The following is a 15,947-nucleotide window of genomic DNA, read 5'->3' as shown; positions in this document are numbered from 1 at the left end:
AGAGAAGGTTTGTGTGGACAAAAGGTTTTTTGCGTTTCGTTTTTACTTCTTCGTTTTCTTTGCGAGCTTTTTGAGCTTTCTTGAGAGAGAGCTTTGAGCCGAACTTCGGGGAAAGGTTTCATATCTTAATATGAAAGATTTCGTCGTTTCTGAAAGCAAGCGCCTTCTTCGACTTAAGTAGTTCTTGTGTGGGTGGAGAGCGCACCGACAAAAGGAAACAAAACGGACGAGGAAAATGTCCAAGGACTTGAAGGACGATACAAAAGACCAAAAGAAACATACGCAACAAAAAACTTACATAAAAAGCAAAAGTTTAGTTATTTATTTATTTTTTCTTAAAAAAAATTTTTTAATGAATTGTGGAGGCGCCGGGCAAAAATAAAATCAATACTAAAACCAACATAAAAATAAATTTTAAACCTAATAATATTATTACACAACATGATCACATTTGATTGACATCCCTTAAGTTGTCCTATTTTCCACCCCCGGCCGCCGCCGCCCCTAACGTTTTCCGTTTTATTGGCGTGTGGCACACATTGCGAATGATCTATGACAACGAGCGTTCAATTGCCGTCACCGACAACCATTTCGACGTGCATTATATTCGCGGCGTGTATGGCGGCGCATCGCGCCCTAAATTTAGGGGTTGGACGCGACACTGCTCACTATCACACGCCGCAGAATACGCGTACAACTAGGAGGACAAGCATATGCGCACATATTACCGAACAGGACATTTCAATAGTTAAACGATGTGCCAATTCCAGTCGCTGGAATTTCATTATTTACAAAACACAATATACAGTGTGATCAAGAAGTAAATTATGATGTTTTTAAATTATGTTGAGTTGAAGAGTGAAGTTTAGGGTTGAATATCTTTGGTTGTGGTTAATATTTTTGAAAAATTTAAAATGTTGCTTATAGAGAATTTAATTGGCTATGAACTTGGTTAATTTGGTTGTGGTTGGTTTAAAGATGGCGGCAGCAAAAAATAAAAAGTAAACTAATTCAAAAAACGAGCAAAAATTTTTATTTGCAATTTTGACATCAAATAATTCCTACAAAAATTAATATTTTTAAAATTTTTAAAAACAAATTTATAAACAATTAAGCATTTTGTAAACCTACCAATTATTAAATAAATTCCTATAAAAATGGCGGAGTTACAACAAAAATAAAAACAAATTCTTTTTTCAAAACTTAAAAAACGTTTTTCTTTACTGAAACATAATTTAATACACAAAATATTATGATTAAACACATTGTATATTTTCCATTGTTTACTTTGTATACCAATCTATATATAATCTGCAACTGGAGCACAAGTTTGAGCTAATACCAAAGAAGCGGAATAATTTACGACGTCGATGTTTCACGCCCTGACTTGGAAATATAGGTTAAGCCAAAACATTTATACCGCGTCTATGTCGCCATCTATCTTCACAAATTTCCAAATTTCGTTAATTATTCAAACGTCATTTCACTGACACTTTTGTCACATTAACTACCCCAAACTAGGTCTACACTCTGAATAGTGTGGAGGCGCCGGGCATACACCAATCAAACGCAGTTGTTTCTTGTTTCGTTCTTGTTTAGCCTATATAATATCTTAATACCTCACATCTGCTGGATTACGATGAGCAATCGAGGCTTGTGTTGGCATTGCGAGCGCCCATTACTCCGTCACCGATATGATACGTTACAGCTATATTGGTGTAATGACATAACCTCAAACATAACACACACACTAGAGACGAGGATTGGTGATTAATATTAGTATTGTTTGTGCAATTTTCAAGGGATGTGAGGGAGTAGTGTAACAGTGTACAAAGGTATAGTCCGCCTCGGATGCCGCCCCCGCGGTGTGGTAAACATTTCGGCGGTGGCGTGACGCAAACTAAACACGACTAATTGGACAAACAGTGATCGGGATGTATCGCTGAGCCGATCCCTCTTAGGCTCATACTATGGATCTGGGGGTGGGTGCGGCCGATCAAAAGGGACGGCGCACGTACGCACTACGCACGTTTGTTTTCAAGCAAGTTGTTACGGCATTAATTGTATTAATTATTTTGATGTGATTATATGGGAGTTTCTTTATGCCAGGCACTTCCACATTAGATTTTTGTTTATAACTTTTGTAAAAATAAATATTTTTGAGTGAAATAAATTTCAGTGTATAAAGTGGTTAATTAGCTATATGTTTTGTGATTTTAGTGAAGATTCAATTAAAATTGACAGCGGAAGAGGCAAAAATATAAAAAGTTTTTTTTTAATTAAATTTTTTTGTTTTCAAATTTTGTCTCAAATTTAACTTCAAATATTTTATGTTCTAGATAAAATATTTGAACAATTCAAAAAGGGATCATAAAGTACATTTAATTTTTTATAATATTATAAAGCTTTTGTTAAAAAATATTATATTTTGGTAAAGTTACAACAAATTTAAAAATAAAATTAAAAAATTTAAAAAATATTTTTTCTTCAACTTTCACACTAAATAAAACATAATTACAATTATATTTTTAACAAATTAAAAATAGCAGCTTATACTAAATTTAATTGTTTATATACAGCAAAATTTTTGTTGCAAAATAATAATAATTACAATAGTTATAAACAATTTAAACAAAAAAATCAAAAACACAAAAAATCAAAATAATTTCAAACATGTTTATTTTCTAATAATTACATAATAATTGCATTGTTATATAAATTACCAACTAAGTCAACTCACTTTTTCAAACATGTTAATGTTGCATTGCGTAAACATATGTGTTTGTGATGGCACGATGCAAATAACGATCTGTAAACTGCAACTCAACGCACCGCAAACATTCAACTCTGCTGATGCTAATAGTAATACTAACAGTAATAGGTATGGCAAACAGTCGAGGGCGTAATTGCTAATTATGTTTCTTTTTGTTGCAGGTAATTGCATGTCGACGCGTTTGAATCCCACGCCATTGTTCCGCAAATCTCCCGTTTGACAAAGCTCAGGATTGGTGACCAATTCAATCAATTACGAACATTTTAATTCATTATTATTATTATTTGAACATTAATTATTCGATATGAGGTGGAATCATTTATTTACGTCGCGGTGAATGTGATTTTCCACGTGTGTGGTAAAATTCAGTTCGGTTTCCATTTGACCTGGAATCCAATCACTCGTGGCGTAATCACTACCCTCGTGCGATTGCCAACTGCGGGTGGTTTTGTGGCGGCTGGTTCTGCAGGTTTTAAGCAAGTTGTCATTATAAATCATGCGGATCTATAACTTTGCTCTACTCAGTTGACTTCTGTAAATGATTGCTCCGCTAACGAATGCGAACGAGCTTTTTTTCGAGGTTTTGAGTCGGGGCACGCTTTTTGTGTGGTTTTGCAATTTGTTAAACCCGAGCTAGTAAATCAGAGATATACATGAGCAATTTTAAAATGCTTCAGTATTTATTATTAATGAGTTTTTATGCAATAAAAGGCAAAAGTTTAAAATTTAAAAAATTTGAGTTTTTGAGTGAAAACATATTTTTTTCAAAATTGTACTACGTCTATAGTTTTTAATATTTTAACTTAAAACTTTCACAGTCTTATAGCTAAGTAAATTATCTTTCATGTTCGTAAAAGAATTTTGTAAATATATTGTTTATTGTCAGAGTTATTTGTTGCTAAACTTTAAAATGTTAAAAAAACAATTTTTTTTTTGGGTATTTTTTTCAAATCTTAATAACTATTAGACTTTTTAATATAATTTAACAAAATTATCAAATATTATAAACAATTAAATTATCTATCGAATGTTTAAACAATTTTAAAAAAATCTTCAGTAGAATCCGAGATTTTTAATGTCAAAATTGACCAAAGCATTTTATCAACTTCAAACGTAAATTCAACAAAGTTTATCATTAAATATTTTACATTAATTATTCAAAAATAGCAACAAAAACAATTCTCCTAATAAACAATGAGCTAATTTAAACATCCTGAAATTTTCAGCTCAAAATATCAAACACATCTGGAGTTATCCGGCGCAAAAGTAAAAAGTTGGTTTTAATTACTTGGAAATTACACTCAATTACACTTTGAAAACGAGTGTACTTTGTTTAAATTTTGTATATTGTGTGTTTAAGTGCTGTGAGCTTAAGGGTTGTTTACAAACGCAACATGTGTGATGTGCGTTCGTGTTTGTGTTGTTACTGTGCGTTGTGTTTCCGAGTGATGAGCGATGAAATTCGTGCCGAAGGGAAGCCAAAGGATTCACTCCTTTTGCGCCGCATTCTCTGCTCGAGTAATGCCACAAGAGGCGCACGCGGCTTTAACCCTTCGACAATACGGCGGCGGCAGGTGGCGGCGGTCGAAGCGCCCGCCGGCGGCGCATATTTGCGCACCTAATTCGTGCGTAAAACGCAAATAATCCCCGCGCCTCTCAACGGCATTCAATTTATCACACACAATGCCAAACGCGTAAAAATTTAATAAAGAAATCCACACGCAGATAATTTTTCAACTTAAAAATGCAATAACTTAAAAACTATAAAATATACAATAACTATCTATATACCAAATTAAAGATAATTTAATCCACTATAAAATGCTTTTTAAACCAAATTAATATCATAAATAGTTTGTGAGATATTCATGTTTTAATAAAATATATGCATGAGAGGACACACTGTATATAATTTTAATTTGTGTTGTGCTGTTGCTTCATCGAATGTGTAAACACGTCGTGACTTGTTAACGCCAGCAAATAAACACGACTAGAGTCGAAGCACTTCTCAAACCCTGCGGTTCTTTAGAAAGAGCGTTGGGGGCGGCTGAATTTTGAGGGGTCGTGTGCCTCAACCCGCATGATTTGTTGCGCCGAGAGAATGCAGAAAATTACGACGCGCCTTTGTTTGTATTTAATGTTTAGGTGGATGGGGGCGGCGCAAACTAAACGGAAGCTGTAGTTAACGATCAATTAATTACGGCTGAACTGTAAATAAGATTCCTACACAAACAAAAATTCAAAAATTATAAAAAATAAAATTTTAAAATTTAAAATCCCGGCGCCTCCACATAATTATAATTTTAAATATGTATGAATTTTATTATTTTGTGTTGAATTCAATTATTTTTCGTTCTTTTTGTCTTTTGATCCTTACACAGCTTTAATCTATATACATTACATTGCGTCCGCCTCATTTCGTTTCATTTCGTCGCGTTTTGTTTCATTAACTCGGCGTTTATTTCATTTCATTTCCATTTTTATTGTCTTGTGAACTGAGGATTTCTGGGCTTTCAGGATCATGACTTTATAAACTGCTTGTAACAGACTTACCTTATTATCTTTATTTTATTATTTGACCTGGATTTTAATATTAAATTTTTAATTTCGAAATTTTATTGAAGAATACATATTTTATTTGCTTGTAACTTTTTTGTTTTAAGAGATAGAATAATAAATTTGCTATCATTTGATAGATAATTTAATAGAGGATACATGATATTAATTTCAGGTAAATTTATTAATTAGTTAATTAATGACAAGCCAAAAATGATTATTTTTGCATTTTTTGAGCATTTTTGCAAAAATGTAGTTTAAAGGTCATTCAAGGTCAAATTTTACAAAAATATTTTATCAAATAATATATTAATAACTACAAATAAACAATCATTAAAAATGAACATTTTTTCTTTGTTATTATTAATAATATAATATTTATTTTATATAATTATTTTCATTTTGTTAGTTTTCATCGAATTTGTTTGTTTGGTAAATTTATAAAATATTTGCACTGTCAATATATGCACGTTGTTAGTTATCCTTGCATTTCCATCAACACGCAATGCATCATACATAAATATTATCTTTGCAAAATGTAAAACATTGGCGCTATCTGACAATATTGATTTAATTTCTGCCAATTCAAAATTATAAATAACAACAATACATTTATTTAAATCAGGATGATAATTCTTATTAAACCTTATCATAGTGTTTACGAAATCTTAGCAATTTTAATGATGTGTTTATAATATAATATGATTTAATAAAATGATTGTACGAAAATTGCGAATCAGCCAAAATGCCAATTTGCATATTACAACAGGACGATGTTGTTCCTGCCCCAAGGATAATACGACAAATTAAACAATAACAAGCGTACATGTTTGCGCAGGCGTGCATCGTGTCAGGCTCGTGCCTCAACATACATTTAATTGGTTGCAAATTGTTTTGTCCGGCGCCTCCACACTTTGGGTAATTGAAAGAAATGTTTCGCCAAAAACACACAAATTTAAATTTGCGATAACTCAAAGAGTTTTTATCGGATTAAATTGATGTTTCTTTTTAATTAAAGCCAAAAAGTGAAGGTTTAATTTGATGTATTGTACGTTATTCTTAGTTAATTGGTTTTTGAGTTATAAGCTTTTAAATATGACTTAAATTTTTTCTTCATATTTTTGTGTTTTTAATCTTTAATTGTTATTTAATGACTTTTATATATAAAATTTATAGTTTTGGGCAATAAAAATGTCTAAAACATTTAGTCCAATTTCAGATTTCAATGCTTTCCGTGAGCTGTTTCAATGCGGGTAGTTTTCAAGCGCAAAAGTGCAGCTTCACCAACGAGCCAGCTTTGCTTGCCGTGATGGATTATGGCAAAAACTATCGTCGTGTTATCGTTATGCGGCCACACACATTCTCTCGCAAAAACATGCAAGCTCGCATTCGCGCACAGAGTAAAGCTCACATCAATACACGCACGCACACAGCGATAAATCCCTTGAAAGAGCAAACTATCAGCGTCACATGGCAACAGAATAAGCAAAAGCTCGCGCCGCAAGCTGCAAAGCTTAGGAGCGAAAACCCAAAATCGAAATCCGGACGCATTCAGTCGTCGAAAGCTGGCTAACAAGCTTAAACGTTATTCAACTTTACATATTTACACATACATAAACAAAACAACACGAAAGCTCACATACAGAAAGCTTTCGCTATTAATAGACACAAACAGTAAATGATCCTTTGAAAGCTCGCGTAATTAATACCAATTTTAAAAACTCAACGTCTGCGTTTTTTAAATTTCTCCCTACGCCTCCACATAATCCCCACGATGTATTCGCATATTTGTGCTTATTGCATAATTGCCAGATGAATAATGAACCGCAATCGAATAAATAAAGCTCGCAGCGACCATTGAAAACAGCACTTGCCGCCTGTAGTGTGTTAAGCGGCGTTTTCCCGACGAGCGAACGATTTTAATTGGAAAATTCCGATGGCTGCAATATGCTCAACGTTTTTTTGTACATGGAAGAATTTACTGCGAAAAACACTAATATCTGTGTAGTTGTGTTTGTCTCTTTGTATATTTTCAGTGCGTGTGTTTGTAAAAGTGTTAGTTTCGGGTTTTTAATGAACGACTTTTCGGTTGCGAATGTTTTTTTAGCCGGATGGTGGAGGCGCCCAGTGTTTCGAACATAATTTACGACTTCATCGCGTTCGTAATTTTCTAATTTTGCTGCTTCAATGTTCATTGTGTCTGTCGCACGCGCAGGATTGCGTTTTAATTAATTTTTAATTTGTTTTTACTTATCAACGTTACTTGTTATATTGAAAGTTGATCTTTTTCTTTGAATAATTTTAAAAATATTAGAGATATTGTTTTGATTTAAATTTTAGTTGATAGGTATTGAGTTGGGGATTATGTGTGTAAAAGGGCGTTAATGTCACTTTTGTCGTTATAAAGTTATGTTGTTGTAAAGTTGATGTTTATTTTATTTTGAAATTTTATGACTGATAATTTTTAAATTGCGATAACTCATAAACTAAAATAGATATGAAAGTTATTAAAAGTTTATTTGATAGACAATAAACTAAAGTTTATAATAACTAAATATTAGTGTTGTAAGTTTAATGGTTTAAAAGTTATTCCATTTTAAACATAACATTTATTTTCTGCGTTTTCGTGAAAGTAAAAACTTTCGCATCGTTGTTCGATGTTCTCAATTAGGCGTCGAAACGTCATTAGTCGACTTAACGATCGTCCCGGAACTCGCAACAACAAGTCGGCTGTTTCTGAGAAGCAAAAAAAATAAATACAACCCGGCATGTAACAAGCGTTTCGTTTTCTAGCAAACCAAGAAGCGAAACGAGTTCGGTGGAGGCGCCGGCGGCGCGAGCATTAACGCAATTAAAAACGAGTCGGATTTTTGTTTCTTCACGCCGTCTAGGCGAGAGAAAAACTCTCGAAGCAAGAAGTAAATTGATGTGATGACTAGAACCTAACTAAAAAGAAACAACTAGTAAATTGTTTTTTAATTGAGGGGTTGAAACAATAAAATTGAATTCCGAACAAAAGCGTCGAACACAATGCTAATCGGCAATAACGCTTATCAATTGACAATGGCGGACGTAATCATTGCTAACAAAGCGGTGCGAAACAATGAAACGGGTTGCAACTTGTAAATTACTGCCCTTAATCATAAACAATGCTAAAAACATGAAATTTTACATTTTAAGGCTTGCGAATGTTTTGTTTGTGACGGTCGGGGAACTAGTTGCGCGTGCATCACGTGCATAATCGAATGGAAAATCAAAAACAGGATTTATTGCAAATTCGGTTCGTTTCCGTGCTGCGCTGCCGCTCCCGTTCACTCACCCCACGACTATGCTATTTTTTATCCCCCGGTCGCCTAACTCAAACATATATCACGACTGTGCGCTTGGTGCGCTTGGCGTTTTTCCACTTTTATGAGTTCGGCGGCGATAAGGCCAGAGGTCCGCTTGGTGGAGGCGCCGGGCACCGAACTAAAAAGGACAAAGCATGATGAAACAACACACATACAATAAAGTTGAAAATATTATATATATCCAGTGGTGAATGTGGACAGGTGTAGCCTAGATTTTTCCAAGCTTTTCACTGATTTCCCGCCGAGGGTTTTGTCAAGCGCGACATTTTTTGATTTATTTTACATCGTGTATTCCATACCAGCTGGATAAAAACAAACAGGATCATAACGATTATTATCTTTACTACTAAATAATTTTTATTAATTTTAAATGTTTTTTTTATTTTCAGGATCACTAGCTGTTGTAGTTGATGTCCAGCCAAGGGAAAGTGTTGTTCTGCCAGGACAAAATGTTACTTTCTTGTGTAAAGTTGGCGTACCTTTGCAATACTGCCGTGTGGATATTCCTGGCATGAGTACGTTTAATCTCAACAATAAGTTGCCTCCACGTGGTGGTGTGTCGTATTATGGCGCTGGACTCTCAGCAGGACAATGTGGTTTCACGCTGGATAGTGTGCAGGAGATCAACAATGGCAAGGTCAAGTGTTATCTGGGTATTGAGACAGAGTATCAGGAACCGTTTGGATCGATGCAGTTAACTGTTGCACGTAAGTATTGTAATATAGTGGATGCGCCGGGAAGTATTATTATGTAGTCTTGTAAAACATAAAAATTGATATGTATAGAACAGCGGTCTGAAAAACCTAAAAAATGATTTTGTTTACTATTTTGTTAATAACTCAAACAGTTTTAACGTTATCTGATTGATTTTTTATACATGATATTAAGTATTAAATTTTACATTAGATTGTGTATATCATATGTCCCTTATATAATTTTATACTGAGTAATCGTTAAAATCATAAACACATCAAAATTTTCACAAAACCAAGTTTAATTGTTTATAACTTTTTATTGGTTTATTGAACAAAGTTCATATATACAAATATTATGCAGAATTTAATATAGATTAATACTAAATCAAAATAATAAATTTATCTTTATTTGTTTTTGAATTATTTTCAAAAAACTAAATCAATTACATTTATTGTAAATTTTAGACCGTTATTCTTTACATAAACAACTTGTAAATTTTAAAGTTTTATTTTCTTGCTCTATTTTTTTCTTTAAAAAAATAATCCTTAGTTAAAGACTTCTTTAAAAGCTATAAAATGTACTTAAAATTTATATTTTAAAAATGGTGGAGGTGCTGTGAACAATTATAAAAACCTATTATTTCCACAGGACCACCAAGACAACCAGAACTAGATTTATCCCGAGGCACAGATTCATTAAGAGTGTACAAAATGCACGACACCCTTCACGCCTCCTGCGTGATAAGGGACGGAAGACCCGTAGCGAATATTTCCTGGTATCTGGATGATGAACTTTTAACCGGCGAAGGACTCAGCATGCCTACCATTGTAGACCTGGCCAAGGAAGACCTACATTCGAAATTACAGAATCTCACGCGGGTTTTACAACCCTCTGATAACGGAAAACTGTTGAAATGTGTAGCTACACATCCGGCACTTCCGGAAAACAATGTCGCAGCACGACAATTGGATGTAAAATGTAAGTAAATTTAATTCAAAACCAAAAAAATATTATTAAACGATTATTTTGTATAGATCCACCTTTAAGTCAACAAAATCCAATTGACAAGTTTGGTTATGAGATTGGTAAGTCGGGTATAATTTCGGTTGTGGTCGAAGCCAACCCCAAACCGCAAATTGAATGGACCATAAGGGGTGAGAAGATCCGAGAGGGCAATGTTGACAGGTCCGGAAGGATAGAAGCAGAGTCGGCTCAGGATAAAGTAAATTAATCAAACATAACCTTAAATTTAATTTTTATTAATTTATTTTGTTATTTTTTAAGGGACGTGGACATTACGTGGCTAATTTACGAATTGCAGCGATTAATAAACAAGATACCGAGACGCAATTCATTCTGACAGCTTACAATGACATGGGGACACAGGAATACACGGTTCTGATTTCGACAAGTCCTGAACCCGAAGGTAAATGATTGTTTTTGGTTTGTTTTTGATTAAAAACTGCATTACAACTTGAAAAGCATGATCGTTCTTATGAATAAACATAAACGCGCGCGTTTTGCATCGTGAATATCTGAATATTCATGTTTTTCTCCTTTCAACCCTCATGCTCTCCTCGAAAGGACTGAAAAAGTTTATTTATAAACGTTACAATATTCATGGTAAGAATTAAACTCATAAAATCATAAATTTTTAAATAAATATAAAATATAAATTAATATTTTGTTTAATTTGTTTATTAATGTTGATATTTTTATCTTAGGTGTTGAATTTGGAGCTTCTGCGATTGTGGCTATTGTCGCCGCCATTTTGGTGGTGTTTTTCCTCGTGTTTTTGACGGTGTTTGCGTGGAAAACCGATCGGTGGTGTTTCTCCGGTAAGTTTTGACTTTAAACTTGTTTATTTATTGTTATTAATTTGTACAGTGTGTAATTCACGTTGCTTTCCTATTCTGCAATACTAACCGTATTAATTGCATACATTGTTATTAATATTATTGATGGAAATGTGAAGTGAAGACCGAAAATGTGTAATTGTTGTGCTTTTCTATTCGTTTTGACTCCGACACGGGAACACAACGATTGTAAACTGCAAACTAATCGACGGATTATTTGTTTATAATAATTTAGACAACTGTGAGTTGTAAATTGTTTATCATGAGTAGATGTAGATTATTTGATCATTACATTCTGTAGATTTTGAAATCATCATGGTTCATACAGTTTCATAAATCATTAAAATTATTATGTGTAGAATAACGGTCTAAAAATTGAAGAAAATTATTTTTGTTTAGTATTTTGTTAATAACTCAAAAACTTTTAATGTTATCGTTATTAATATTTTAACATTACATTAAGTATTAAATTGTGCATTGAAATATGTATAATTTACGTCTTTATTATAATTTTATACAGAGTAATCGTTAAAATCATAAACACATCAAAATTTTTACAAAATCAAGTTTAATTGTTTATAACTTTTTGTTGGTTTAATGCACAAAGTTCTTATTAACATATTATATGCAGAATTTAATACAGATTAACGTAAAATTAAAATTATAAATTTATCTTTACGCGTTTCTGAGTTATTATCAAAAAACTAAATTAATTACACATTTAGTAGTTTTCAGACCGTTATTCTTTACATAAACAACTTCTATATTTTTAAGTTTTATTTTCTTGCCCTAGTTTTTTTCTAAAAAATAATTCTTAGTTAAAGACTTCTTTAAAAGTTTTAAAGGACACTTAAAGACTCTCTTAGAAGCCATTAAAGTTGCGACTGTTAGTGTAGCGTTTTTGCGTTTCCGTTTTTGAATTCCCTCGATAGTGAACGGAAGACGCGGAAAGCGAAAAGCGATAAGCAAATGAAAATAGTTTTCCCACCTGAATCATTTAAAACAATCTGTCAATACAACCAATAAAAAAAACACAATTATTCGATTTAAATAAAAATTTCACAGAAAAATATATAAAATTCATAATTTTCATTGTATAATAACACAATAATGTTATTAACTTTAATAATGAGTAGATTTTTATTGTTTTTGGGTGTGTTTTTAAGTTAATAATATTTCCATGTAAAAGTATTATGTGGAGGCGCCGGGTTTATTCAAGAATGCGTTTGTTTTACGTTTGTTTTATTGTTATTTCAAATTGGTTCTTTTTCGGATAATATATGACGGTGATTCTTTGTCGCAACACCCTCGTGAGGGTGTATCGTTTGCCTCGACACCCCCGGACACCCGTTTTCGTCGTTGGGTGTACTTTATCTTTTCGTTACTTGCGCTCCACTCTTTTTTTTATTTCTGTGTTTCATTGTTTTCTCTTGCTGCTGCTAGTTTGTCTCGTTTAGCACTTTTCTCGTTGTCTTCGATTTTGTCGATTTCCTCGCGTTCATGTTTCCGGAAATTTTACGATTTTCTCCAGCATCAGACGCCACAACAAGCGAGACACTCACGCCACCCTCATTTATTTTCCATCGCCTTTTGCGCTTTCATTACATTTTAGATCTTGTTGCATTTCTTTATTTTATTTCATTTTATTTTCTATTGGTGATCGATATTTCAACATATAAAAGTATTATGTGGAGGCGCCGGGTACAAAATCACACACATACTCATTTTAGCTCATTTGGAATCATTTTAGTTAGCATAAAATAATAAAATTTTCGGAATGCGTAGTTTTGGTCCTTTAAGGGTGGTTTAATTATCATCTCATATCGTAAACACCCTGTATTGAGTAGTTTTGGCCTCTGTCTGTCTGTCTCTGCACAGCTCGGTAAAAAACGTGTGTGGTTTTTGTTTTAGGAGGCGCGCACGTCATTGATTACACGTCCGGCGGCGTAGGCGGCGCGGACGGCGGCGGCGGCGGCGACCACCATCGCTCGACGCCGCGCGTCGTCGACGGCGTCGACAATCCCCACCACCACGGCTCCCAAGAGTATATTAACGGCAACGATCATCCGATCAAAGAGAAAAAAATTGACACTGCCGTCTAAACCAAAAAAAAAAAACGAGAAATCAACATAAAAACAACACATTAATCATAAAACTCACACACGCTCTCTATTCTCAAACGAAAAAAACAAAAAACATTCAAAATAATTATCATTTATCACGTTAATATTTAGCTAGAAACAATTTCGTCCTTAAAAGTTTTAATTAAATTAAATTAAATTTAAATCTAAATAACTTATCGTTTTTTGTGATCATTACTTAAGTACATTCTCGCCTAGTTATATAAAAAATTAGTTTGTAGTCTTTTTTACTTTCGAAAACGGAACCAATCACATCAAAAACACTGCAACATACAATACTGCCATATTTCTATTTTATTCCACTTTGTTGACAACAATTTAACATAACAATATCTAACGATTAATAAAAATAAAAGCTTACAGCTGATTTATTTGAAATTATTTTTGTTTCTTAAGCGTAGTTAATGTTAGCCCGGCGCCTCCACTATATTCTCATGTATATAAAATTAACAAGAAATAAATCAGCTGTAAAATACGTTTGAAAAACTTTAAATAAATCAAAAAAAAAATTGTGAAAAATTACTTCATAAATTTTAAATCATAAAGAAAACGTAAACTGTATAAGTAAATGTTTGAACATGTGAAGAATATAATAAAATTTATGTTTTAGCGCAAAATAATACAACAACACGATAATCAGATTAATCAAATACAATTAAAACGCAGCATATTATTATTTTATTAATTACGTAATGTAATTAATTAATAAATTATTTAAGCGGATGGTTGCGCTCTGTTTGAATTATGTTTTCAATCGCGATCGATTGAATCGAATGAAATGTGAGAATGTGAAAACTATGCTCGAACACTCGATTGTGTATTACATAAATAATAACATTTAGGATGAGATTAATTAATGCATTGATTCGGAGCATTCATAATAAATTATTTTCATTCATATTCTAATTAATTAGTAAGATGGACGTTTTTCGATGATGATGCGGATGAGAAAAAATGAATATTATTATGTTAGGTATATGATAACATTAATTATTTGATCGGTTGCGATATAAATTATATTGATGAACAAATATTGATGATTAAAGATTGTTTTTATATATAAATGATAAATGAAAGGAGTGAAGACGAATAAATAAATAAATAAATAATGACGTGATTTTGTGCTTTTACTAACAGCTTGCTTACTAATGTCTTGTTTTAGTGATTAATTGTTTATTTATCTTATTTTGATTGTTATATTTCAGGACGTCGACAATCAACTGGAGAATCGTATGTGAAATAAGATTTTTTATTTTATTTTTTTTTAGAAAAATTCTCATAACTTTTTTAGTTTTAAAGATTATTTATTGAAATTTAGTATTGTTATTAGTTATTAGTTTATCTATAAAATACACTTTAAATTTTTGAAATATTTTAATTATTAAAAAGAAATTTTTGTTTCATTTTTTTTATTAAAACGTGCATAACTTCTTGAATTTTAAAGATATTAAACTGAAATTTTGCAACTATGTAGATTTTTAATTAATCTATCAACAACAATTTGAATTTTTTAAATATTATTATTATTTCAAGAGATATTTAACTTTTAAAACATGATTAATCAATTTAACAGTTATATTGTTATGATATTTTTACAAAAACGTTTATAACATTTTGAAATTTATAGATATTAAACTGAAATCTTGTAAAGTTATAGATTATTAATCAATCTATAAAAAACAATTTAAATATTATAAATCTTTCAATTATTAGCCGAGATATTTATCTTTAAACTTATGCAAATATTTTGTGAAGGCGCCGGGTTAATATATGTATATTTTCTAGCAGTGACACAGAATCAGCTGAAGCACCCAAGGAGTCCCGCGAACCAAAAGACATAATTCAAACCTTGCGGACGAAATTAGTCGCATTGAAAAAATCCAGAGATAAAACCACAAATGTCCCCGAAGACCAAACACACAACTCGACCGAAGATGTAAAAATACCTTTAGGAGAAGCAATCGCCGAAAATCCCGTGAATCCAGTTTCACCTGCTGAGGAAGCAAAAAAAACCGACGGATTGGTTTACGCCGAACTAGACCTGGTTAGTCCTAATCTACGACCTGTGCTTAAGTCCGAAGATGACAAAACAGAATACGCCGAAATAGTCTACAGCCCCGATAAGACAAATCCAGACAGCAGAGATAAAGATAAAGATGATAAAGAAGTCAAAGAGCGAAAGATTTAAACATTTCAATGCACAACAACCGAAATAATTAGAAAAACAGGCCATAACCTCAAAAATACATCAATAATATCAAACATAGTAATATAAATGTGTTCTAAATGATAATTTGTTATTACTTTTTGTTTAAATAATCTATAGAATCTATACAATGACAATTTATGATAACATATTGAAGTTTTTCAGAGTACAAAACTTCTATGTAGAAATCTAAGTAAACAAAGATCTGAAATCAAAATTTATAAGACTAGTATTATTAATTATTAATTAATTAATTAATTAATCACTGTTTGTGTGTGTGCGATGCACTAAAGTAGACGTACTTAAACAAAAGTTTATAAATTATGTATAGTATTATAGAATTTTATATTTTTTTGCTATAAAAAATCA

General features: G+C 32.1%; 2 protein-coding genes across 6 annotated transcripts in view; one reads left to right on the top strand and one right to left on the bottom strand.

Annotated features, from left to right (window-relative positions):
• The window catches only part of LOC135803323 (uncharacterized), a 78,947-nt gene that overhangs the window by 15,133 nt on the left and 47,867 nt on the right, over positions 1 to 15,947 (bottom strand). The gene's annotated exons all lie outside the window — the stretch shown is intronic.
• On the top strand, positions 9,035 to 15,911 carry LOC135798869 (fasciclin-3-like). Of its 5 annotated transcripts, none has more exons than XM_065311850.1 (8): positions 9,035 to 9,386; positions 10,024 to 10,353; positions 10,410 to 10,597; positions 10,660 to 10,801; positions 10,960 to 10,998; positions 11,100 to 11,213; positions 14,578 to 14,602; positions 15,161 to 15,911. In XM_065311850.1, exons 1-8 carry the CDS (start codon positions 9,050 to 9,052, stop codon positions 15,558 to 15,560), a joined length of 1,575 nt encoding a protein of 524 aa, XP_065167922.1. In that variant the 5' UTR covers positions 9,035 to 9,049; the 3' UTR covers positions 15,561 to 15,911. The 5 variants fall into 5 exon arrangements, with proteins under 5 accessions (XP_065167922.1, XP_065167913.1, XP_065167930.1 ...); XM_065311841.1 differs by having other exon boundaries at positions 15,158 to 15,911; XM_065311858.1 differs by lacking the exon at positions 10,960 to 10,998 and having other exon boundaries at positions 15,158 to 15,911.

Source organism: Atheta coriaria, unplaced genomic scaffold, assembly GCF_025399875.1.
Source record: "Atheta coriaria isolate IRGN ID8LTWV9N9 unplaced genomic scaffold, Caltech_Dcor_3.1 hic_scaffold_2_pilon, whole genome shotgun sequence".
In the NCBI taxonomy this organism is placed as follows: Eukaryota; Metazoa; Arthropoda; class Insecta; order Coleoptera; family Staphylinidae; genus Dalotia; species Dalotia coriaria.
This window is presented reverse-complemented; position numbering and strand designations above follow the sequence as displayed.